Source organism: Diadema antillarum, unplaced genomic scaffold (assembly GCF_040938485.1).
Source record: "Diadema antillarum isolate AM-2024a unplaced genomic scaffold, OU_Dant_1.0 seq00000526_RagTag, whole genome shotgun sequence".
NCBI classification, from domain to species: domain Eukaryota; kingdom Metazoa; phylum Echinodermata; class Echinoidea; order Diadematoida; family Diadematidae; genus Diadema; species Diadema antillarum.
The window spans coordinates 1,750,951-1,776,117 of NW_027271478.1; the positions used below are offsets into that span (position 1 = coordinate 1,750,951).

The 25,167-nt window shown below is 39.2% G+C and overlaps 1 protein-coding gene across 1 annotated transcript in view; it reads right to left on the bottom strand.

Moving 5' to 3' along the window:
* The window catches only part of LOC139734422 (telomerase Cajal body protein 1-like), a 31,848-nt gene that overhangs the window by 1,226 nt on the left and 5,455 nt on the right, over positions 1-25,167 (bottom strand). Inside the window, exons 7-10 of the mRNA XM_071645209.1 lie at positions 24,605-24,723; positions 22,905-23,008; positions 22,450-22,605; positions 18,092-18,274 (exon numbers count right to left, since the gene is read on the bottom strand). Of these exons, the coding sequence (XP_071501310.1) occupies positions 18,092-18,274; positions 22,450-22,605; positions 22,905-23,008; positions 24,605-24,723 (562 nt within the window). The remainder of the gene's footprint in view (positions 1-18,091; positions 18,275-22,449; positions 22,606-22,904; positions 23,009-24,604; positions 24,724-25,167) is intronic.

A 25,167-nucleotide genomic window follows, 5' to 3' on the forward strand; every position in this document is an offset into this window, starting at 1 on the left:
CCCTTTTTGTTTCGCTCGCATTCCAAGAAATATTCCTTTTCTCTGCATTTTCGACAACTACCTGCGTTTTTGTTTTTTGTTTATCTGGTGATAGGAAAATGTTATCATGATAGCACGCTTAGAAGACAGTAATTAAGGCTGCTGAGTTCACGAAATTCTGATTTGAAGTACGAGTACATCGCATTGCTTTACAGCAAACTTTCCACGAGACACACAGCGAGGGAAGGTCTTCAATAACAGCTGATCTCCCTATGCGCGTATTGGACGCGCGAAAAGGCGGGCCGTAGTTATGGGAGGGACTGTGTGATGTCCACGCCCAACTTTTGAAATCCCCCCGCCCCCCCCCCCCCCCCTCTCTCTCTCTTTCTGGCTGCGCATACTCGTAATACACAATACTATGATGGAATAATTGTGTCTGTCCAAAAGCACAGAATCTCCCCTCCCCACGCCTTGTCACCAAAACCTTCCACCCTGCTGAACCCTTTTATCCTTCTGTAAAGTAAAGACAAAGGGTTACCAGAATACTCTCTTGTTGTCTGACATTGGATGATGTAAATATTGTCACTTTTTTTTTTTAAATTCGTTGCTCATGTGGTGCAAACTAGGTTAGTTTCCGCATTATCAGTGCATGTACATGCATATATAAAAAACTGTTTTTTGTTGCTTATCCAGTTTGATGTCTTAAGTGCACTTTTTTCTTCACTCAAAATAAACAGATGAATAAATCAGACACAAGAAATCACAGCAAATTCAGAAATGCTCTGAGAGAGGAAAACGATTTATTAATACAACTACATTAATTACTTCCACTGAGCAAAATATTGTATTATAAAGAATCAGAATGGAGTTCCTAGCAAAGAGAAGCTGCATTTTATGAACTCTTGAATCTGCATAATATTCATTTTACCTACCCCAGGCCGTTAAAGTGTGTGCGTTATATACCGTAGAACGCTTTTACTTTTGTTGATTTATTTGTGATGTCTGTTGACAAGTACGTTACCAGTTGCTTCTCCGGGTACCGCTTGGTGGCGTTGTTTGCGCCAAAGCAGTAAGCTGTGTTGATACGGGAATTGATGTAAACGTGTTTAAAGGGCCCTCAAAGTGCATTGACTTCTGTTTGGTGTCGGTACTGTCTGTATACGTCACAATTCCCAGTTGTTTCGGTTGTTGTCTGCACAAAGCCTCATATAGCATTAGAAAAATGGAATAAAAAAAATAAATAACAATGCAAAGATATGTTAGGAAAATATTAAATTGTGATGTTCGCAAGTGTTCCTGGCATCATTGTAAAGGTCCATTACAGAGATGACAATTTCTTTATATTTTGTTGCATAAAATCATTTTTATCATATTTCTTTTCGATGCAAGGTCGTCCTGTCCTTAGTTTTGGACTACCATGAGGAGCGCATAGGAGAAGCGAAGGAGGAAGAGAATTGCAGAAATAGCCTAGATACCTGCCCCTCGCTCATTGTATATAAGTCAACTATGCTACACCACCATTGCATATCATTTCATTTCATTACATTTCATTTCCAACACATATGACTACAATATTTGAATACACAAAGTAACACAACAATATGGAATGAGAAACAAATTATGAACATTGATGGAATTTTGTAAATTAAATTTCAAGACTAATACCGAAAAAAAAAGCTGTTGGAAATGGATGCAGTATACACCATGCATGTAATGTTGTATATAATTATATAGTTGAGACAACTGCAACAATTGTTATGTGTATGTTTATGTAGATAATGCCCTGGTGCATGTGTATATATAGGTGTGTGTGTTAATCTATAGTGTGCTTTGTTGTTAAAGGTGATGGTTATTCTTTAGCCGTTAATGTTTATTACGTTGTTTGTCACCGCCTTCTTTTTATAGCCAACATTTTCCTATTGTTTTGAGGGGGATTCTTTACAAGCCCTGCATTTAGCTCTCCTCCACCCCTTTCAGCATGATTTAGTTAATATCGTATGCATCTTTTCTTTACAACCTATCGTATTGTGTTGATTATACTGTATTAACATTTTATATATAGAACATGTATATTTTAGCATGATATGTTTTATACATTTATATAATTTTTGTTGAAAATGAAATTTAATAAATGAAATGAAATGAAGCATATTATGATGAAGCACACATACAAAAAACAATGGACTGGAATATCAAATATTAACGTATATTAAGCAAGTCGACGGAAATGATACATCAGGAGATGTGAAGTGACGTCACTCTTGGAATTCTTTCTTGGAGACTTTGATATTGTATCAGAAGATGACGAGCCATGATGGAATTCGACACGTTTGAGATACATGATTGATTCTTCCAGTCATTATGTATAGAATCCTAACCGTTCAACCCCTTTAAAGATTAACAGCGTTTTTACTTCATATCAATCTGAAATACTCATTGCCATTCGTACTGCCACGTATGACGTTGGCCCTACAGGCATTGCCTTCGCCAAGACCTTTTTAATTGACCTCTCTACACTTTCCCGTCCCATTGCTCGCTAATGAACATCGAATCTTTCATTCTCATATTTTTCTCGCGTTTATTTTTCTTCAATACTTCCTTTCCCCCCAATCGATCCCTTAGACTAAAAAAAAAAAAAACCACCAAAAACTGATAAGCCCTACTGTTTCCTAAGCGACATTATCATTTTTCTTTCTTCCTTCCCCCTTTACTGTCAGGATATTATAGAAGGCTAAGGCTTAGAAGGATTATATGGTCGTAACTTACAGTGAAAACGAATGTGCAGTATTGGCAGAAAAGCAAAGAGAGTCTTGTGGAATAGACTAGCGGAAGCGCGCACGGGTGAAGCGAAGCGTCAGGCTGTGAAAGCGTAGATGGGAGTGTGCGAAACGGCGATTAATTATGCATACCCGCTGGTGACGTTGCAGCAAGTCACGCACGAAAATAAACGAGTGGTGGCGATTAATTATGCATGGATTTGAACAGGGAAGTCGTAAGGCAGCTAGTCATCTTAATTCTATTCAGCATTGTCCATAGCCACAAGTAATACTGATGGGAAATCAGAGAACGTGCAGAGGAAATAATTATTTGAGAGAGAAAAAAAAAACAGCAAATAATTTAAACACACGGTACTTAATCGCAAGTAGCACACTGTGGTAAAACTTCGTTTTTACGGAGTTCCTATTATTTTCAATCAATGCCAAATGTGGGGACAGGAATGAGACTAATGAATACTGACAGTGACGTAACAATATAGGCTAGCCGTATTCGATGATTATTTTTTATGGTTTATAGTCTTTAATTTTCACTCACCGACGCGTCGACGGGGCAAGGCTTATTAAAAATTGACGCATGGTATCGATTTTTTTGTGTTTGTTTGTTTGTTTGTTTGTTTGTTAGTTTGTTTGTTTGTGTACACGAGTGACATGAAAGGAGAGATCGTTTCGCCTTTAGACCGAGGACAATGCTAATGAACCTTCCATGTATATTCCTCGAAATTTTATTTAGTTAGTCGTCATCAAGAACAGTTCGGTTTGTCTCCGTTCTTAGCTCAGTAAATATAAACGTATTTCAGTAATCCCCGGAAAACACGCTATGACGGCATTCTTAACTAGAAGCCTACATGACACGTGTGGTCTTCATGTTTACCTGGTTTCGCGATACTACTTTAAAGCACACCGCCGGCGCCACTTTTTCAAAAGTGGGAGGGGGCCCACTTCCGGGTTTCATGAGCTAACAAGCAAAGAAAAAAAAAAGAGATCTTCAGCTCATCTTTCTCATTCCACTTCCGGGTTTCTTCAGAGCAAAACCAAAGGTCTTAGCGGGTTCAAAGGTTTCATTCTATTTTTTTTTTCTACTGCCCCTTTCGGGGTAAAAAAAGAAGAAGAAAAAAGTTGTTGGGGGAGGGGGCCAAGAGTGGTGACACCCTATGTATTCCTATATGTATGGGTGAAAAAAAAAAAAAAGTAGGGGGGGGGGGGGGGGGTCCCGTCTGCCCTGAGTAGCAAATGTGTAATTTTTGTGTTGTTTCGAGTCTCAGAGTCTAAAATTGTAAATAAAAGTCAGAGAGAGAGAAAAAAAATGCTTAACTACCTTCCATACACTTTGTTCACGTAACTTTCTCACGATTCACTGTAATTACCCTTTGAGCATAAAGATTAATAAATGATATATATATATATAGGCCTATATATCATCTTGCCTTGCGTGCATGCACTGAATGAACGTCATCAGTAGCCTGGAAATTAACGCAGTGAATGGCAGTGTAAGAGCAATAACTTATCTAGCAGTTGCTGACCTGGGAATACTAATTGTTCATTAACAAAATCACCGAAAATCAGTCTTTGCAACCAAAATAATGTTCCGCAGACCAATGTAGTCAAAGTTCAACATCTATATTACTACTATAATTTTCATGTCTTGACAAGGGTTATACCTTCGAGTCAGTATCTTTCTCCACTCGTCTTTTCCTTACATTTTCCCCTATTTATGTTTGACTATTATAATAAGATTGGGAAACTTCAGACCAACCCGTCTTGGAATTCCGTCGAGGACTTTGCCCCCCCCCCCCCCAAGAAGAAGATCAGAACAAAACAGAACAAAAACAAAAACAACAATGAACAAAAAAATAAACAAACAAACACTCAAAGACAAAAACGCCCCGGGTGTGACATTGGCTCTGTTCTCATATTCATTTTCAGACATAATGCGTTGATCGCGAGTCGGACAAGTTATGTTCTGCCATGGAAGTGGCTCTGGATTTTACATCCTCCGAAATCCAAAAGCTTAGTTTTTCTTTGTACAGCCTGTCCCCTCCATCCCAACCATATAGATAACCATATCTCTCCCTCCCCCATCTCTCCCTTTTCCCCTTCTCTCTATCTATATATCTTTCTATCTATCTATCCATCTATCTATCTATCTATCTATCTATCCATCTATCTATTCATCTATTTATCTATCCATCCACCTACCTATCTATCCATCTATCTATCCATCTATCTATCTATCCATCCGTCTATCTATCCATCTATCTATCCATCGATCTATCCAACTATCTATCTATCCATACGTCTATCTATCCATCTATCTATCTATTCATCTATTTATCCATCCATCCACCTACCTATCTATCCATCTATCTTTCCATCTATCTATTCATCTATTTATCTATCCATCCATCCACTTACCTATCTATCCATCTATCTATTCATCTATCTATCTGTCCATCTATCTATCCATCGATCTATCCAACTATCTATCTATCCATCCGTCTATCTATCCATCTATCTATCCATCTATCTATCTATCTATCCATTCATCCATCTATCTATCTATCTATCTATCTATCTATCTATCTCTATCTCTATCTACTATATATCTACATCTCTCTACTATATATCTACATCTCTCTCTCTCTCTCTCTCTCTCTCTCTCTTTATCTATCTATCTGATATACACGTTTATTGAAGTGGAAATGAATCAAATCAAATGAAATATGGTATACGTTCAAAGTGCCACTAAATTTACATATCACAAGTGCAGCCGTAGCAATTTAGATAGATATTCTTGCATCTTTGCATCAATATGTTTGTTTGTGTGCAGTGTAAACGCTTTTGTGAACGATATTTTGATGTCTGTATAAATATGATTAGTCAGGTAATGGTGTATGGGATAGAGCACAATGTTTGTAACTCATACTAATTAGATATGAATAACCATAAAATGTGACATAATGATCGCATCATAATATATTGACTTTAGTATTCTGCCATTCGGCCTATGAATACGCGCTTTTCGACGTCATGATTAAGAAAAAAAAACTATATTTTTTGAGAAAATATTCTGCTGGCACATCGCTCATGGAACAACCACACAGTCACACTGTGTGTCACCGGTGACACTGTGTGTGACGGTGTCCTGGCGACTGTCCTGGTGACTGTCCTGGCGACCACCTGTCTATAGCGACTACCTGCCGTATACGACCCCCCGCCCCCCCCCCCCCAAAAAAAAACCAACAACAACAAACAAACAAACAAACAAACAAACAAACAAACAAACAAACAAACAAACAAACGAAAACAAACAAAACAAAACAAAACAAAACAAAGCAAAAACAACAAAAAAACAACAACAATTCCCTCTGAGAGTAAAAAAAAAAAAACATGTTAAAGAACCTGTCTGTAGCGACCACCTGTCTGTACCGGCCACTTTTTTGTCTCCCTTGGGTGGCCGCTATACACAGGTTTGACTGTATAAGAAAATAGAAAGACGATGCTGATTTTTGACCTCGGTATCGCCATCTCTTCTTTGGGTGGTGTTTTTTTGTTGTTTTTTGTTGTTGTTTTTTTGTTGTTTTTTTTTGTCTTCAGATATACCTTTGAATCCGCGCAAAGATTAAAGATCTCGAAACAGCTGATCTTAAACGATCTTTGTGTCTCATCGGTAGGGCATGTTTGATCAATCATAAAAACGCCAAGTCGATGTGGAATTCAGAGATGAATCTCTACACCTGTCTCGATAATTGGAGTGTACCAACGGACCTTAGATACATCTGCACTTACAAACAAAGAAACAAGCAAACAAACAAACAAACACACGAGAGTTGCCAGCAGTCCTCTCAGATCTCAGGTCAATCTCTAAAAATCTCTTTAAAGTAAACATAAAAGATACGCAGATTAGACAAAGGTATTTAAGGAGGAACTCTTAACCCTAGCTTTTCCAGACTTCTTGAGGGCAGCCTCGAAGTGGAGTACAGAGTCGCTTTGAGATTTTTATTGTTCCTCGTTGACACTCCTTTATAATTGCGAGATATTATACAAAACGGCCATAAGGCATCACCATAAATGTGACAATTCCATCCGATCTGGTGGACATTTAAGCCCTATTTTAACAGACCTTACCCCAGACCCCAGGACAACGTCTGGAGAACAAATTCCCCACCTCACGTCAGGTAATGAAACCATAGGAGAGAGCGAGGGGCACAGTTTTAACAAACACACACCGAAAACCTTCTCCAGGTAGGTTTCCAGGAAGGGGGTGTGTCCACTAATGCGACTACCCCGCCCAGAACCGTTTACGGCTCTGACCCCGCCCACCGGCCAGCGCTGCCTATTGTCCTACATTGTACACAGCTTGATAGGCAACAATGTTAGTAACAAAACGTGTTTACATTAACTGGGCCCCGTTTATAGATATAATTGATTGTAAATTCCCTTTCCCACACAGGCTGCTATATAGACTTATGATGTAAATCAAATAATAATCGATAACTCTTCATAAAACAGCCCAGCTGATCTCAACAGCACAGAAATCAGTGATTACAATCTACGCACATAAAGACTGTTAAGGCGTATCAATCATTCCCTGTCTGCAATGTTGCGCTTGAGTGAAATGTTGAGTATATCAAAGGAATATTACCGCATTTTTGTTCTGGCATACGGGTTGTCGGGGTAATGCCGCGGTAATGTCGCGGTAATTACCCTAGAACGCCAGGACAGAATTTGGCAAAAGTTACCGCGACAACGGCCCAGCAACATTATGCGGGGACCGTTTTAACAGGCAGAGAGAGAGAAAAAAAAGGTTACCCGGACGCTACTCGGACGTTGTCGCGGTAACTAGTTTGATGGGCTCTGTTAAAATGGGCCGGGCTTAAGACTCCATTGCTCTAGCATTCCCCAGAGAATTCCGCGAGAAGGTTAATTAAGAAACATTTATGTTTCCCAGGAGCGGATCCAGGAATTCCGTAAAAAAGAAAAAAGAAAAAAAAAAAGGGATGGGCGCAAAGCACTTTATACTTCTTTGCCACATCCGGGTTTAATCAGCTGACAAGCAAACAACAACAACAACAACAGCAAACGAACAAACAAACAGAAAAAAAGGGCTTCAACAGGAATTTTTACGTAGGCCTACCACTTCCGGGCTTAATCAGCTGACAAGCAAAAGGAAAAAGAAATAAGAGGTGGTGCCGCCTGCTCGCCCTTTTAAACATGAATGGGTATGTCGTGAATGCAGAGATAATTTGTGACTGGTTATTATTTGAAAAAAAGCACCCCTATGATAACCGCAACTAAAAAAAAAAAAATAACACATAAACAACACGCATACTAATGGTATACCATATAGGTAGAATAAAGGTGCACCTTCATAATCATTGGAATAGAAACATATTCGTGTCGGTATATACTGTAGTCTTGTAGTATTGACACTTTTCTTCTTCGTTTTTTTTTTTTTTTTTTTGGGGGGGGGGAGGGGCAGACTAAATCCTGTTCACAAACAAACAAACATAAACAAACAACAACCTTTATTTTTCGAATTTTGCATACTGTTTACTTACTTCTAATCACTTGAGTTTTATATGATAATGTATAATTATCGTAAGGTGCTACAATATATCATTGCACATTCTTTTCATCCTACATAGTTTTACGCACCTTATTTTCTGTTACCAAAAAAAGTGATGTCTATATGTTCTTGTCGAAAAATGAAATAAGATATTGAATTGAATTGAAAAGTGAACATTACACATCATTATTTTATAACCAAACAAAATTCAGTTTACTCATACTTAATTTACTCTTTGTTCCTGAGCAAGAAATATTGCAATAAGGCTTGATGCAAGTTTTTGCATGGAATCCCCCCCCCTTTTTCCTCTTACGCTCGAACACTGTGGAAAAGCAACCCTCATTGTCACTCTTAAAAAACTCAAATGTTGCAATAAACGGGATCATTAAATCATTCGTTGCCCCTCACTTCACACGAGAAACGTTCATTATAAATCTGACCGCCTCATACCTAACATTGGCTCGCTTCAAGGTGTGTGTATAGGCCCTATATGCGTCGAAATCTTCCCGGTTCGAGGGATAGTCTATTTTTAGACCCGCCTGACTCCCGAAGCATGTGACGCGGTCATTACCTGCGCTATGAACCAAAGTATGGTAATTACACAGATCAGGGGCTACGCAGAATATCGGCTCTTCTGGCGTGCTATAATACCAAGGCTTGAAATAATTCCTGTGACAGACCTTCGTGCTATGTCCATAGAATTACGCAATACCACACGAATTAAAGACCAGATATCATCTGCCTTGAGCCAGGGACGTGCTCCCTCCCTCTTGAGCTGATCAAATGGTAATTATCACATATCTTCTATTTTTGTCGAAAGAAAAGTGATATGCGTGTTGCGTTGACCTCATTAAGTGGCACGAGTAGTCATCTAAAAAAAAGGCATATATATATATTTTTAGTTTCTCTTGTGAAGCCTGTACAAGTGAAAACGGATGATATATATATATATATATATATATATATATATATATATATATGTATGCACTCTTGCACTTTTCCGAAAAGGAGGAACAGTAAGAGGAATAAAGATGTCAAAGCGGTACGCACTGCACCGTTTTCTCCTTCCTTTCTCATATCTCAAATTAATATATGTATATGTACATATATATATATATATATATATATATAAATATATATTATATCATCCGTTTTCACTTGTACAGGCTTGACAAGAGAAACTAAAAAGATGTTCCTTATGATATTATATATATATATGTAACATTGCAAAAGTGCAGCAGTAAAGTATTGTCCCCAGTATATTTGACCCTGCAGATGCCCCCTCCTGATATGCACCCCCCCCCCAATCATTAAGAGTTGAGTATATAATTATTTCGTGACGCTAATATACCTTTGACGAGGAGCTGATTGAGGATTTAAAAAAAGAAAAGAAACTCCAGTGAAAATTGCAAGCAAGTTAAAGGCTTGGTATAGTTTCCGTTGAGATGGGGCTTCAGGTAATTAGGAGGAAAACACACAATACAGACCTGGGCCCACGTCAGAGGGCCCAGTCCACTGGCGAAATATAATACATGTCTTTTGACTAAGATTATTTTTGCCAAATCTGTTTTCTCTTTTTTCTGGTCCGAAATTTTGGAATTCTCTTGATAGCAACTCGTGCATTCTTATGATGAGGCTGCCATGTCATCATCATTGTTCATTGCAATTTGTTATGAATTTTCAAAACATTCATATTCCTCATTCCAATCACTATAAATTCTGGTCCTCAGTATAACTAGTTCATAGTTGTTCAAATGTAAAAGTCTGAAAAATCATCCGGAGGCCTCTTTTAAATGAAAGACATTTTCAAGAATTTTTTTTTTTTTGCAGAATGAGTTATACTTTTGTAAGCCTTAATTTCAAGTCCCCTTTTTAAATTCAATTGTTTGTGGTCTTCTACAACTCCTCACTATATCTCGTTATACTTTGGTGAGTTTATAATTGTATCTAGTTCCTCTCGTGCCGTGGTTTTGACCCATAATCTCCTCTTCCTTCTCCTTTTTATTTTCTCTGCCCACTATGTAGATAGTTTCTTCCTGTCATGCGTTCCACGTTTATTTACTTTCCCACTTCCTTCTTTTACAAGACAGATGTCTCGTGTTTGTTATGTGTCTGGATATGTCTACTCCTTGTCCGTCTTATCTTTTTTCCCCGTTAAGCAATTTGCCTATAATAGTTTTGTAATTAGATTTCTTTTTCTTCTTAAGGAGGGACTGCAAAATACAAGCCCCGTTTTTGTCGAGCCCACCGGAGGTGAGGGGAGACTAAGGGATCGCCTGCGGAGTCTGTCTGTCCGTCCGTAACGCTACAAAAACTTAAATTACTTTGTACTGAGTGCTTCGATGTCAATCAAACTTGGAGTGAAGAGTGTTTTCGATTATGGCTTATAACTTTTGATCGGTAGGACTGTTTGCGACCAAACTTTGGTGTTAGAGGTCTCTTGTGGAGTTGAAGATCACCACAAGGTCAAAGGTCACAAACAGGGGTCAACGAACTTTTTGGGGCCAATGTTAAGTTACAAAGCTCTTGTTGTACTAACACTTTGCTTTGATTCCACTTTAGTTAGATTTTTACAAATGTGTTGTGGTACATTTGTGGGCGAGACACATTTCGGCACTAGCCCCGTTTTTGTTTTTTCTTTGTTTTGTTTTGCAGTCCCCTCCTTTTCCAAAAATTTCTTTGGGTATTTATCATGAAATTGACAACATTGTATCTCAGTTCACAGATTGTTTGTTCCAGTACATTGTTGTGCTCTTATGTGTATTCCTAAAGCTATGATTATAATTTGCTGGAAAAAAAATGGTAGAAGGGGGTTGGGCAGACAGTCCAGTATCTTCCAAATAAAAGCTTTCACTGTTCTGTGAAACTACGGCCATTTTGAGGCAGAAAAGTAAGAAAGCGCCAGTAATCCCTCTCCCTTTACTCTTCAGTCCCTCCTCAGTCCTCACCCTCTTCCTTCCAAAACTCCTTCATTTTTTTCTTCATCTTCTGTCTCCCCTTTCATTTCAAAAAGGAATTCCGCATCAAATGAAAGTAAGTCTGAAAAGGAAGAGTGCAATTTTCTAAGCAGAACAATCAAAGTTTGATCAAAATACGATAAAATTGAGGAAGCTTTCATTTGTAAATTTGGCTGACATTCACGAAACAGTAAGTGTGTTCTCTAACAGTCGATATGAATATACAAATAGTGAAACAATGCCGTCATTCTCTCACAACTTGCCCCATAAAATTTTTTACATGTTCCATTTTTGTTCGTTCAAAAGTAATCATGACCCAGTCTCACATCATGATATATCTGGCTGATCATCATTTTGAAGTTATTCAGGCAGGAATAACATAGTTTTACTATTTTGGTGTAGAAAACATTTTTTTTTTTTTTGATTTGGTACAAGATCAATGGAAAATTGGAAGGTGATAAGATCAACAGCTCACTCATTTACATATTCATATCAACTGTTCAAGAATTGTTTTAAAAAAAATTGGTGAATCTTTGAAATACCACACCTTACTTACTTTTACTCCGACCAAATTTCCATTCTTGCTCTTGTTATATTTTGCTCAATAGCCTCGGTATCAATTCACGAAAACAACATGTCTTTAACCTCCTCATTCGCGAAAATATTTGTATGCAAAAATAACAGCTTATACAGTAGGAAAGAAAACGGGAGATTGAGAAGAAAAGAGAGCAAAAGAGAAGATAGAATGGAGAAATGCGGAGCACATCACATATTACTACTCCATGCTATCATACAGTATCATTATTAAAGAACTGGATATCACACATCCTCACCACATCATCTTGAATCATAATTTACTACACTATCACAATTATGTGCTAGTATGCATCATTCATCCAATCAAATCATATTCAAACACACTTCACAGACCGTTTATCCAAATTCCAAGATCATGCGCATCACACCATATCATTAAGTCTGCACACAAAAATAAAAAATCCATATCATAAAAGACAAAACTATTCACAGATTACCCGATACAGAAGACTGTCTTCACAAGCTACCCTTTATGACTAACACTTTCTTGAATTGGGCGTCACATAAACACACATCAAGTTAAATCTAAGTTGCATTTGCCAATGACTTGAATGTGAAAATGACTGGAGTTTGTGGAAGAAGCACTTGTAGCTGAAAATCTCTAAAATGTGTCATTTTGACGTGAATGTGAAAATGATTCGAGTTTGTGGAAGTACATGTAGCATTTGTAGCTGAAAATCTCTAAAATTTGTCATTTTGATGTGAATGTTAAAACGACCCGAGTTTGTGGAAGTAGCATTTGTAGCTGAAAATCTCTAAAATTTGTCATTTTGACGTGAATGTGAAAATGATTCGAGTTTGTAGAAGCAATTGTAGAACCAAATCTTTAAAATTTGTCATTTTCACGTGAATGTGAAAATGACTGGAGTTTGTGGAAGTAGCATTTGTAGCTGAATATCTCTAAAATTTGTCATTTAGACACGAAGGTGAAAATGACTCGAGTTTGTGGAAGTAGCAATTGTAGAACCAAATCTCTCAAATTTGTCATTTTGACGTGAATGTGAAAATGACTGGAGTTTGTGGAAGTAGCATTTGTAGCTGAAAATCTCTAAAATGTGTCATTTTGACGTGAATGTGATAATGACTTGAGTTTGTGGAAGTAGCATTTGAAGCTAGAAATTCTCTAAAATTTGTCACAAAAGACATGGCTGCCAACACTCATCTGTCAACATCAAGGAGGTTCTAAGTAGTGATCAGGGATATAAAGTTGTAGCTGTGTGTTACATGGAGGGATGCCAACCTTGTAAAAAAAATGCAGTATTTTGAGGGATGAAAAGATGAATTTTTGGTGCAAAACCAGTATTTTATCTTTCCTGCAAGGGACATGTATTGGGATACATTGTACAATCATTTTGGGAACTGGTAGTTTCCATGAAACTGGCAGTATTTTTTTGACAAAAGAAAGAAAAAAAAAAAACCCTAGCACAAATTACTGCAAAAAAAAAAAAATAAAGGTTGGCATCTCTGCACGTGTATCTCAATGAGATAAAAAAAAGCTGCATATCAGAGAGCTTTTTTTATTCTAGGTGTTACAAAAAACATTTCCCACTTTTGATCCTTAATAGTTCAAAAACTATATATCAGATAACACTGACATTGATATGAACAATAGCTGAATAGTGTAGAGGGTTCAAATTTGACCACAACCTGGAACCTAACGAAACTGATTCTCGCTCTCATATTCAAATCACCTCCAAATAAATTGTACACTATTCAGCTACTACTCATATCAATGACAGTGTTATCCGATGTACAGTTTCCAAACTATTGAGGATCAAAAGTGGGAAATGTTTTTTGTAATACCTAGTATTTTGTTACATACACATAGCTCGACACTAACTTTTTTGTTTGGTGGCCCGATGGGGCCACCAAAATCCTAAATTTCAAATTTTTGGTGACCCGAGATAAAAATTTGGTGTTCCGAAAAAACAACAATAAAAAACATTAAAAGTCCTTTTTTTTTAAATGAGTCAAATATTTAAGATTTATGATAGTAAGAATTAGAAGTTGGACATATCTACTCATAAATAAACTTCAACAAACTTGCAACACTCACTCTCAGGCATTCATTCAGTCCTTTTCATCCATCCTTTGAACAAATTTAACTGCTAATTTCCGGCACAAAAAGTTATGAATTTATTGACATACTTTTCAAAAAATTTTGGTGGCCCGAGGCAGGCCACCAAACTTGCCCTTTTTTGAAATTTGGTGGCCCGACTTTCATTTTTGGTGGCCCCTGGCCACCGGGCCACCGTTAATGTTGAGCCCTGCAAACACATGAAGAGATATCTGAGTCTGTCTCTTGCAGACTCGGGGAGCATTGGCAGCTCTGAAGAGATCTATCTAATTCAAACCTCTGTAATAACAGAACACAAACACACAAAACAACATTTTTAACATCATCTAGTTGAAATGAATGACTTTATTTCTGCTCCATAACATAACATTGCAATAGTTCTTCACAAACTTGTTTTCTCAATCAAAATGGCTGTATATTTTCCATAGCACATCAAAAATCTGTGCTATGGAGGCAGTTTGTGTCAAGTAGTTCTTCACAGAAGCTAATTTCAGGAGCAGTTCACTTCAGTTTAGTTCTTCATACGGCACAATGTGCCTGGTTGATACCATCTGATGACTGTTACTGGTCACCTGGGGTGAACCACGAGGGGTCAGTGGGTGATTTCAAGTTCGGTGCTAGTGCTAGTACTAGTGCTATCTCAGCACTAGCACCGGCGATAAAACCGAACTTGAAATCACGTTGGTGTTGGGAGTTGACCTTAAAAATTATGGCGTATTTCCGGTTGCTAGTGCTGGGCTCGGTTTTGAATGTCGTCTGCTGAACCGAGCTCCGCCGTCTGTGTTAGCGATTTACGTGCTTTTTCCCTATTGACTAACACTAGCCCCTTGGGATTATCATTTTCTTCATTTCAAGTTCGGTGCTGGTGTTAGCGTTGCCTGTATTCACTTCCATATGAGACTGCTAATGCAATGGTCGCCCGCGTAAAGAACACGAACACTACAGACATGGCCATAGAAATCTGAGCCTGGGAGCGAAATAAAGATAATTGTGTTTTAAAGAAGGGGTGAAATTTGTGGCATTTTAATCAGTCTTCCTCGTTACGTGTCTAACACTAAGCAGTTTTGGCTATGTGTTTTTATATTTGACTCTAACTATGCGCCATCACTTTTTTTGTCGCGCAATTCCCGCGGAGCTCGCGGTGCTGTGATCCAACACCTAGTGCTGGTGATCAATAATTTTGATCGGTATCGCTTTGTTAATCTGAACGTCGGTGTTGGAGGTCAATTTAAGGCTGTTATTTGGGGGCTAGCACTAGCACTAGCACTAGCACCGAACTTGAAATCACTCAGTATCATTGTCTGGTGCAGAGTAAACATATGCAGACACAAGTATTTCACAGGTTGCACAAAGCTTCTGCTGCATCTCTTTATCAATAGGGTGGACTGGTGCTGTAGTGTGAGAAAAGTATCTGGCTCAGGACCATCCCAATGATGCTAAGTCTTGTCACTGTGAGCCATGACTAAGTCACTTTTAGTCCTTATCCTCCATCATCAGACCATCAAACATTCATGAGCAATTCCCCATTCCCAAATTACCTTTCTGATCCCTAAAAGATCTCTTGCTGGCTATTCCTTCCACAATATTGAAGATGGCCAAAGGAAAAAAGAAATAAAAAAAGACCATCGAACGATGCATGTCAAAGACAAGCTCCGGGTTAAGGATCCATGATTTCACAAGGACTTAAGACTCCATTTCTCACATTTTCTGTTCATCTACAAGTTCCAAAATTCTCCCTCCATTTTCAGGGATTGCTTGCTGAGGTCCATGTTGAAATGTCGCATTCGAAGTGCCTTTGGTGAATTCACATCGTTGCCTCACATCCAATCTCCACTTTTGACTACCGGTATGCATCCAACAACTTTGATTTCTTCTTCAACAGCTGGTACACGAAGACTGACAAGCTGCACTAAGCTGTCACCTATACACATGCAAAAATGAAGAAAAAATGAAAATAAAACAAAACATACATTGTCATATATTTGAGGCATGTTCAAGAAAAAATCCAAATGCTTTCAAGTGAATAGAATGTATATGAGGTGAATCATTTCATTCAATGTCTACACCTAAATTCAAATTTACAATGCATCTGCATTACATAAATAAAAAGAGCTCAGAAAATTAAAACAATCTATACACAAACAAGAGACCCGCGGGTCTAGCGCTCACCTGAGTATCGCAAGTTCACCTTTCACGCAGTCACTAATCTAAATTAAAATTTGACCAGGCATTCTCAAGTAGAAGATGAAAATGTACAATAAGGGCCCAATTTTTTAAAGATTCCTTAATTTGGGGGGATTGGGGCCCCCTGGGGCCCTCTGGATGGGGCATGGTGCCCATTTTGATAAATTGAGATCCTGACCCCCTAGGGATGCTACCTGCCAAGCTTGACAAAAATCCATCATGAGGTTTTCAGGAAGAAGATGAAAATGTACAATTCAGGCCCCCATTTGGACCCTTCCAATCACCCCCCCCCCCCCCTACCCAAGAGGGGCACCCCTGGATCTCCTATGAACAAACTTCAAACTACAGTCATTAATGTACTCACTCATAATATTATCTCAGCTCTATAACTTCTGATTCTAGAGAAGATTTATAAAGATTCCTTCATTTGGGGGGTTTGGGACCCCTGGGGGCCCCCTGGGTTGGGCATGGTGCCCATTTTAACAAATTGAGATCCTAACCCCCTAGGGATGCTATCTGCCAAGTTTGGTGAAAATGGGTCATGGGGTTTTCAAGAATAAGATAAAAATGTACAATTTAGGCCCCATTAGGACCCCTCCTCACCCCCTCCCCTGGGTCCCAAGGGGGGCACCCCTGATTCTGCCATGAACAAACTTGAAACTACAGTCATCAATGTACTAACTCATAGTATTAACTTAGCTCTATCACTTCTGGTTCTAGAGAAGAAGATTTTTGCGGATTCCTTAATTTTGGGGGGTTTGGGCCCCCTGGGGGCCCCCTAGGTGGGGCATGGTGCCCATTTTAACAAATTGAGTTCCTAACCCCCTAGGGATGCTACCTGCCAAGTTTGGTGAAAATGGGTCATGGGGTTTTCAAGAAGAAGATGAAAATGTAAAAAGTTTACGCACGACGGACGACGGACGACGCACGACGCACGCTGGACGCCGGACGAAGGGCGATCGCAATAGCTCACTTGAGCCTTTGGCTCAGGTGAGCTAATAAGCTAACAAACATAAATGACACTAGTTTCGATTTTGGAGCCAAATGCAAGTGTCACTTGAGAACCCATCAAAAGTTTATCCCAGTTGCGAGGGCGACACGACATTTGCTCCGGCCTTATTTTCTCCAAGGACTTACGGTTAGGGTTGTGATAGGGTTTTAGGGTTAGTTTGACATGAGGATTAGGATTAGGGTTAGGGTTATGTTTGTGGGTAGAATTTAGGAGCAATTGTTGCAGGAGAAAATGTCATGGAACCAGTTACGAGTAAAATAAATTGTACAGCTATGTGAACACAACAATTTATCTTCATTGTTACCTTCACTTGACACAGGAAAGTAGTGGGGAGGGGGTTTTAAGGAAAAGTCCACCCTGAAAACTAGTTTGTGTGAATAGAAGCCTGAACAGACAGAAAGATGACAGTGAAAGACTGAGTAAATTTTGATCAGAACTAAGAAATTCATGATCGTTTAAAGATAAGATCAATCAAGCACAAATTGGCAACTCATGATGTAGCATGTGAGCGCATCTTTCATTTGCCCTGTGCATACAATAAGCGCCATACAGTCTCTCTCTCTCTCTCTCTTGCTCTCATTGATGACATAATACATTTTTGGCATGCAGGGGTTGCATAGAAAAATACTTATACTGATTCAGCCATGGGTGCATATTCAATTGAAAATAACTTACTTGATGGAAACATGAAAATTTCTGATTTCATGGTACACAGCAAATGGGGATGAGATTTAATTTGAAATCACAGAATAGTTAATTTTGTGTTTGATTGGTCTCCACCCCAAAACATAACTTTCTCAATTTTCATCAGACTTTGCTCAAACTTTCACTGTCCTGTTCTTCTACATTTTGTGCTTCTTTTCACACAAACTAATTTTCGGGGGGGGGGGGGGGGGGGTAAGATTTTCCCTTTAAAAGAGCCCTCCTCCTTTCCAAAGTTACCTAGCAACCCCTCTGCCCTGGAGGGACCACAGTCTAAGAGAGTGGTCCACTGCTGTCTTTGACAATTCCTCGTCTCCGCTGCTGCTATCATCGCTGTCCCCATCCTCCAGACGGTCTGTCCACGGCCGTTGGAGTCTGCGCTGACCAGAAGCTGTGGCCATGACCGGCAGATAGGGGTGGAGACTGTGGGCAGATCAGAGAGCCAACACAAATCATTTCATCACGATTATCAGCAGCTTGTTACCTCTTATGAGACATTTTTTTTTTTTCACTGCTCAACTCTTTTGACAGTTGAAACACACTGGCCAAAAAACCCCTCGGCAGATTAAAGGTACTGTTTACTATTCGGAGTAGTGATTTAAAACAAATGTTTGAGTTATCACATTTGATGCATATGTGCTCGTCAGTTGTATCACAAAACATCCTACCATATAAAAGTTTCACAATAAAGCCTACAATAAAAGGAGACATTACTATTTTTCTTAATAAACTATAAATAGAGACGGTTTATTCGCGAAATTATTTTATTATAACTACTGTTCATATTTTGTATATTTAACAATACGGTACTTAACATTGATTATACTGATTAACATATTTACAACGGTTGTTTCTATCCCTAAAGGGAGTATCTCATTGAGCTGCGATTGTTTGCGAGCGTAGCGAATTCTAGGGAAATTCAGGGTTCGTTAACAGTTGCAATTCAATTCGTAAATAATTGCATTCATATTCGCAAAGTTTTCATCCTTGCAAACGGTTTTTCTTGTCGCAAAGAAATTTTGAACATGTTCAAAATTTCTCTGTGACAAGACAAGGCAAGTGCCAAATTGTGTCTCGCCCATTCGCGTACAAGGAATTAATATCTTTTATAACTCCAAGAAGTTAATTGACCTGCTTACAACCTTTGACCTAGTGGTGACCTTCAACACCCCAAGGGACATTTACCATCCAAGTTTGGTCACAAACGGACAAAGGGATCAAAAGTAATGAGCCATAATCGAAACGCGCCATAGAAACTTAACATTGGGCCCTAAAAATTTGATGACCCCTTTCTGTGACCTTTGACCTTGTGATGACCTTTAACTCCCCAAGGGACATCTACCGTCCAAGTTTGGTCACAAACGGACATAGGGATCAAAAGTTATGAGCCACAATCAAAGCGCACCCTAAAAACATAACATTGGGCCCTTAAAGTTTGTTGACCCCTGTCTGTGACCTTTGACCTTGTGACGACCTTCACCTCCCCAAGGGACATCTTCCATCTAAGTTTGGTCACAAACGGACAAAGGGATCAAAAGTTATGAGCCATAAACGAAATGCGCCCTAAAAACTTAACATTGGGCCCTAAAAGTTCGTTGACCCCTGTCTGTGACCTTTGACCTTGTGATTACCTTCAAATTCCCAAGAGACATCTACCATCACCCAAGTTTGATTGCCATCGTAGCAACATGTGCTGAGTTATGTGTGATAAGAGAGTCTTGCAAGTAAACTTTAACGTATGACCTCAAATGACCTTTGACCTTATCCTGTGACCTCCAACGGCGCCATAACATGAAGGTACCCCCAGTGCATCTATGACCCAAGTTAGGCTGTAATCCAAGCAACTTGTGTGAAGTTATTTGTCAAAAGAGAGTCTTGCAGGTAAACTTTAACATAGAAAAGAGAGTCTTCCACATACAGGGGAAACTCGGTATAACGAACACTGCTATAACGAGATATCGGTTATAACGAGGAAATTTTCCCGGTCCCAAATTTCCTTCCACACAAGTCTATGTAAAATGCTACTCTTATAGCGAGATCGGCTATAACGAAATAACTGCTATAACGAGATAAATTTTGTGACTTCCAAACAAAGAAAAACATAGTCAATCAAACCTGCTATAGCGAGGTAAAGCAAAATGCCTTCGGTAAAGCTTTACTTCGCCTGTGCTATATCTTCCGAGATTGTAAAGCTTGATGCGCCAAAAACTGTCTTGTACACACATAATCATTTTCTTCAGTGCACTCCAGATAGCACTGCATGTTGTACGTGTAAGTGTGTGTTTGCGCGCACACTGACACATGCAGAAAATGTGGTGGGACGGCCATAGTATACATGACATCATCATGACGTTTAGCGGGTGTAAGCCAATCTGATGCTGTGATTGGCCTTCGACGTAGGGAATTCCCCATCTTTACACACACGCAGTCATAATGTACACACAGCATGTGTCACATACACACACAGCATTGTGCAGACCATATTCAAGCTTTCCACACAACACACACCTATACGATACCCACATACCAATCCACAGACGATCTTGATACAATCGCAAGCTATATTATAAATTTACAAATTCAGACATCTACAATTAATAAGAAACGCATTCTTGATATTGGATTTCCTTGGCGAAAAACATCTTCTTACCCATCAAGGTGAGTAATTCCCTCACGCACAATATCAAGTTATCAGTATTGATTGAAATATGATGGGTAGTCCCACATGTGCAAATTAATGTCTTTATGTTATGCCTTCTTTTATGCCTACTGATATAACGAGATATCGGCTATAACGAGGAAAATGACTCGGTCCCGACCATCTCGTTATATCGAGTTTCCACTGTACTCTTGAATATATGACCTTAAATGACCTTTGACATCATCACATGACCTCTGACAACACCATAACATGAAGATACCCCTAGTGCTTCTATCACCCAAGTGTGGCTGCCATTGCTGTAACAGTTGCCAAGTTATGCATCATAAGAGAGTCTTGCAGGTAAACTTTAACATTTGTGACGGACGACGGACGGACGACGGACGGACGACGGACGGACGACAAAAAAACCGTTTACGACAATGAAAACTTTGCGAATGTGATTGCAATTGTTTACGAATTTGACTGCAACTGTTAATGAACCCTGGCAAAACCTAGAATTCCTTAGAATTCGCTACGTTCACAAACATTTGGCATTCAGTGAGATACCCCCTTAACTCAGGTTTTAGAACCATTTTGAAGCACTAAAGCTGGGTTTTTGTTTCATCTGCAAATGGTAAATCATGCGTTTAAGTCAAATCTATGGTTCCAATTTAGTACATGGACTAAAGTTAGTGTGAAACAGGTGTACCTTTTACATGCGAGTATCAACGCATGGCTAATATTTGATGTTTGTTGGCATACGTGATCTGTTATGCACATTTGCGCAGAAGAAATTTGCATAAACCATGGACTAAATTCAAACTATCTTTGTGAATTCAGGCAAATGGGGTATACTACCATGGAAAATAAATCCAACAGTTTGGTATGTTCTAAAGTGATGGGTTGAGCTGATCCCTAATTGTGACCGTGCACCACAAAACGAACAAAAAGTCGCACCCCTTGATTTTAAGTGAGGACTCAAATAAGGTGAAACGGGTCAACCAAGTCATTATCAAATTTTTCTTATTTTCTGAATGAGCTACCCTTCTTCTACATTTTTCTTAAGTTTGGGATCATAAAATGAATGGGAAAGTGCATTTTCAACAGTTTTTCTACAACCCTTTTTTGTAAAGTAGTGAGATCAGGTATGTCTTACAGGCCCCTTTTCATTTCTTGAAAATCCATTGCACACTCTTCAATTTCAAGTGTGATAACTTTTGAAGAAATAATGCTACTGCTTTGAAAGTTGGCATTAATCATGGGCAGAATGTGGTAATAGAGCATGCTTAATTTCAACTTAATCTGATAATCTCTTCATTGTTGTTACTCCAGTGGTTTACGTCCTGTTTTTTGTCCCATTCATCGCACAGCTAGCACGGTTTGGTAAAGATTAAGCGCTTGAATAGACAGATAGACCCTGTACTTCAGAGCCTCTTTTCTCGGTTCACACTTTTCCAGAGTGTGTGCTTTCTTTCCAATATTTAGATAGGTTAGGAGAGTCCATTTCAATTGAGCCATACATCATTGTAAAGCTTAGAGTCTGCTCTTTCAGAATCTGCCCTTAACTAAAAATCCATGTCTGGCGACTTCTTGTTGGTTTTGTGATGCAGGGTCACAATTACACTGTGCTCATGATGTGTAATGTAACTGTGTATGCAGAATAGGAACACTTACAGAATCAAGCATGTGATGTTCTTAATAAATTATACCACATTAAAGCTATGGTCACATCCCCCAAAATCAGCCTGCTCAGTAAAGTTTCTACCAATCTCTTTCAGGCATAGACCCGGCAACTGTTTTTTTGGACATCACTTGATGGCCGCTGAAGTTTTAACAATGAATTAAAATTTCTGCAGCGACCACCCAGTGTTTGTATGCGTATGTATTTTAATCATTACCTTTATTAAGTTAAAGGGGGAGGGGCAAAGATGTTCCCCTTCCAACCAGTCTAACTCACCTTACTCCATTCACACAGTCCTGATGAGCCTTGAACTTCATGGCAGGAAGGAGCAAGGGATCAGAGCCCACATCCATGGAAGTTATGGGGGTCTGAGTTGTGTCCCACACTGTCACCGTCCCGTTCTGATTCCCGGAGACTAAATACCGACCCTCGCTGCTCACGGAGGAATCACAGAGATTGTTGTCATTATTGGATGAAGTAGCATCATAAGACATTCATTGCTTTCATCGTATGACACAGTTAAATACTATTAACTATGAATTCTGGCAAAGGGGATGAATGGTATTCTTACGACAATCACTGCTCTACGCACTACTACCACTATGATATTGCATGCTCTTACTTATAGAGGAAGAGTGAGGGTTAGATACATGTTTCGGGGGGAGTTGCCCTTCAAAGTTGTCATGAGAGTTGTTGTCTTTATTTCGTCAGGCCAAAACATGTTTACTAACCCATCCAGGTCAAAGTAGATGCGCTGATGTGTGCTCACTTCCCTGAGGGCGCTAAACAACACTTGCCCCGTATTCCGGACATCCCAGCAGAGAATCTCGTTGTCCTGAAGATAAATGTGTAACAGGAAAAACAGAAGGAAACTTCAATCATTTCTTAATTTCTTTCCCTTAAGACTGACAAAATACAATCTAAGATTTTCCAACTAATAAAGTTACTTCATCAAATTCTAATGCATTGTTTTCCACCATGAAGGAAAATAAGAACAGCGGGGAAGATAATTTATGCCCTACGTTGAATACATGTACTTAAAACAAACAAAGCTGTCAATGTAGACAAATTCACCAAATTTTCCCATACCGTATCTTAACAGAGAGAGAGAGAGAAAAAAAAAAATGAATTACAAAGACAGTAACAGCCCTTAGTACTCAAAAAACATTGGCTTCTAATCTGTTACAAGCTCACATAAATAGCTATGAAAGAACCAAAGGAACAGTTTCAAATTCCTCTTCTCAATATACTGGTTTCATGACCAGTCTTCAACTGCTGACTGAAATTTCTTGTAATTTGCGGAGTATTCCTTGGGAGAAGTGTTTCCTTTGTCTCTTGTTGATTAGTTGTGGCCCAAGATGACAGTCAGATCATGTTGGCCGCCCACAGCACTAACTTGACCTTTACCCTTTTTGTGCCAGGGACTTTGGACAGCGTGTACCATGCCAGAGACTCCAACTCTCCCGCTTTCGACGGGAGATCTCCCGCCGAAAGCCCATTTTTGCAGAATCTCCCGTTCTCCCACTTGAAATGACTTCTTACTTAATTTCATTGTATGTTGAAAAATAAGCCTTAGATAACACAAGAGAGCATCTAGAACCTTAGACCACAAGGAACTTTGTGCTCATGATAGACGCACATCAAGTTGGAGTCTCTTGTTTGCTAGGGGTTTCAGGCGGGAGAATCTCCCGATCAGAAGGTGCTTAGGGTTGGAGTCTCTGCTATGCTATGGGGTTTTCTGTGTCAATCAGCACTCAAGGCACATAGAGGATTAATGTGGTTTTTCATAGGCAACCCACTTGGGTGTAACAACTTGGTCGTCCAATGCAAAGCCATTGTGACACTAAAAAGGATTAAGAAGATCATGCAATCACTACCCTCTGTTAAATAGTCAATCTGTGCCATTCCATGATGAAGGCTGGCCAATGGCTGTTAAAAAACAACATTTTACTGGGTCTCTGGCGGAGTACAAAATGCACTGTCACACTACATGAAACTACACCTAGTAAACTTCCCGATAACCTCCAGAAGTTTGAGTATATGGCCAACTACTGACAAACCCAGGCATAGTCAGAGTGACGCAAAACTACTCATAGTTTCGGTCTGTAACACACACGTGCTAACACGGCCAAAATCCATCCACCCTCCTTAATATAATAAAGAACGGAAACACATTCATCATGCAAAACAATGCACAATGTGCTTAAACAACATGAAATGGATCTAATCAAGTTTCGTCCGTGCCTGGTCAGACTACACAGAAGTACACCTTGTTTTTCGCAAGAAGTGAGAAACTTCCCACGTGCATGCAGGAAGTTTTGCTGGTAACTTCTTGGGGAGTTTGAGGTCACACTACCCAAGCTGCGCGAAGAAAAATAACCAGGTAATGAATTATGTGTAGTTCGTGTAGTGTGATAGCACCCATAGTCACCTTTCTCCCACCGCTGTACAGTTTGGTCCGGTCTGGAGAGAACTGCAGGTGGGTCACACCGCCAGAGTGCCCCTCCAGCAGACACATCAGCTTGCTGTTATCAGCCGAGTACAAACCAACTGCGAAGAAAAGGGATCATTCTAAGTACACAACCTTAACAACAATGTTGATAACATCAATACTGTAATACTGATAATATCTTAATTGTAGTGGCAGTAGTAATAGGACTAATAGTTGTAGCAGTGGTAGTATTGATGACAATGTTGATGCTGCTATGACTACTACTACTACTACTACCACTACTACTACTATTACTACCACCACCACCACCACCACCACTACTACTACTATACCTACCAAGGCACATCTCCATGTCCTACCAGTACATAAGTTATTGTTTTCATTTCCCTACATTTTCCCCAATGGTTTTTCCTGTAACAAATATCCATTGTTCAGCCATCTTCATTACGAATGTTATACAAGTCATAAACAGTAATTCACCCTCTGTGATAAATGTGAACGAACCCAGAGCCCGACACTACCAACATCACTACCTCCACCAT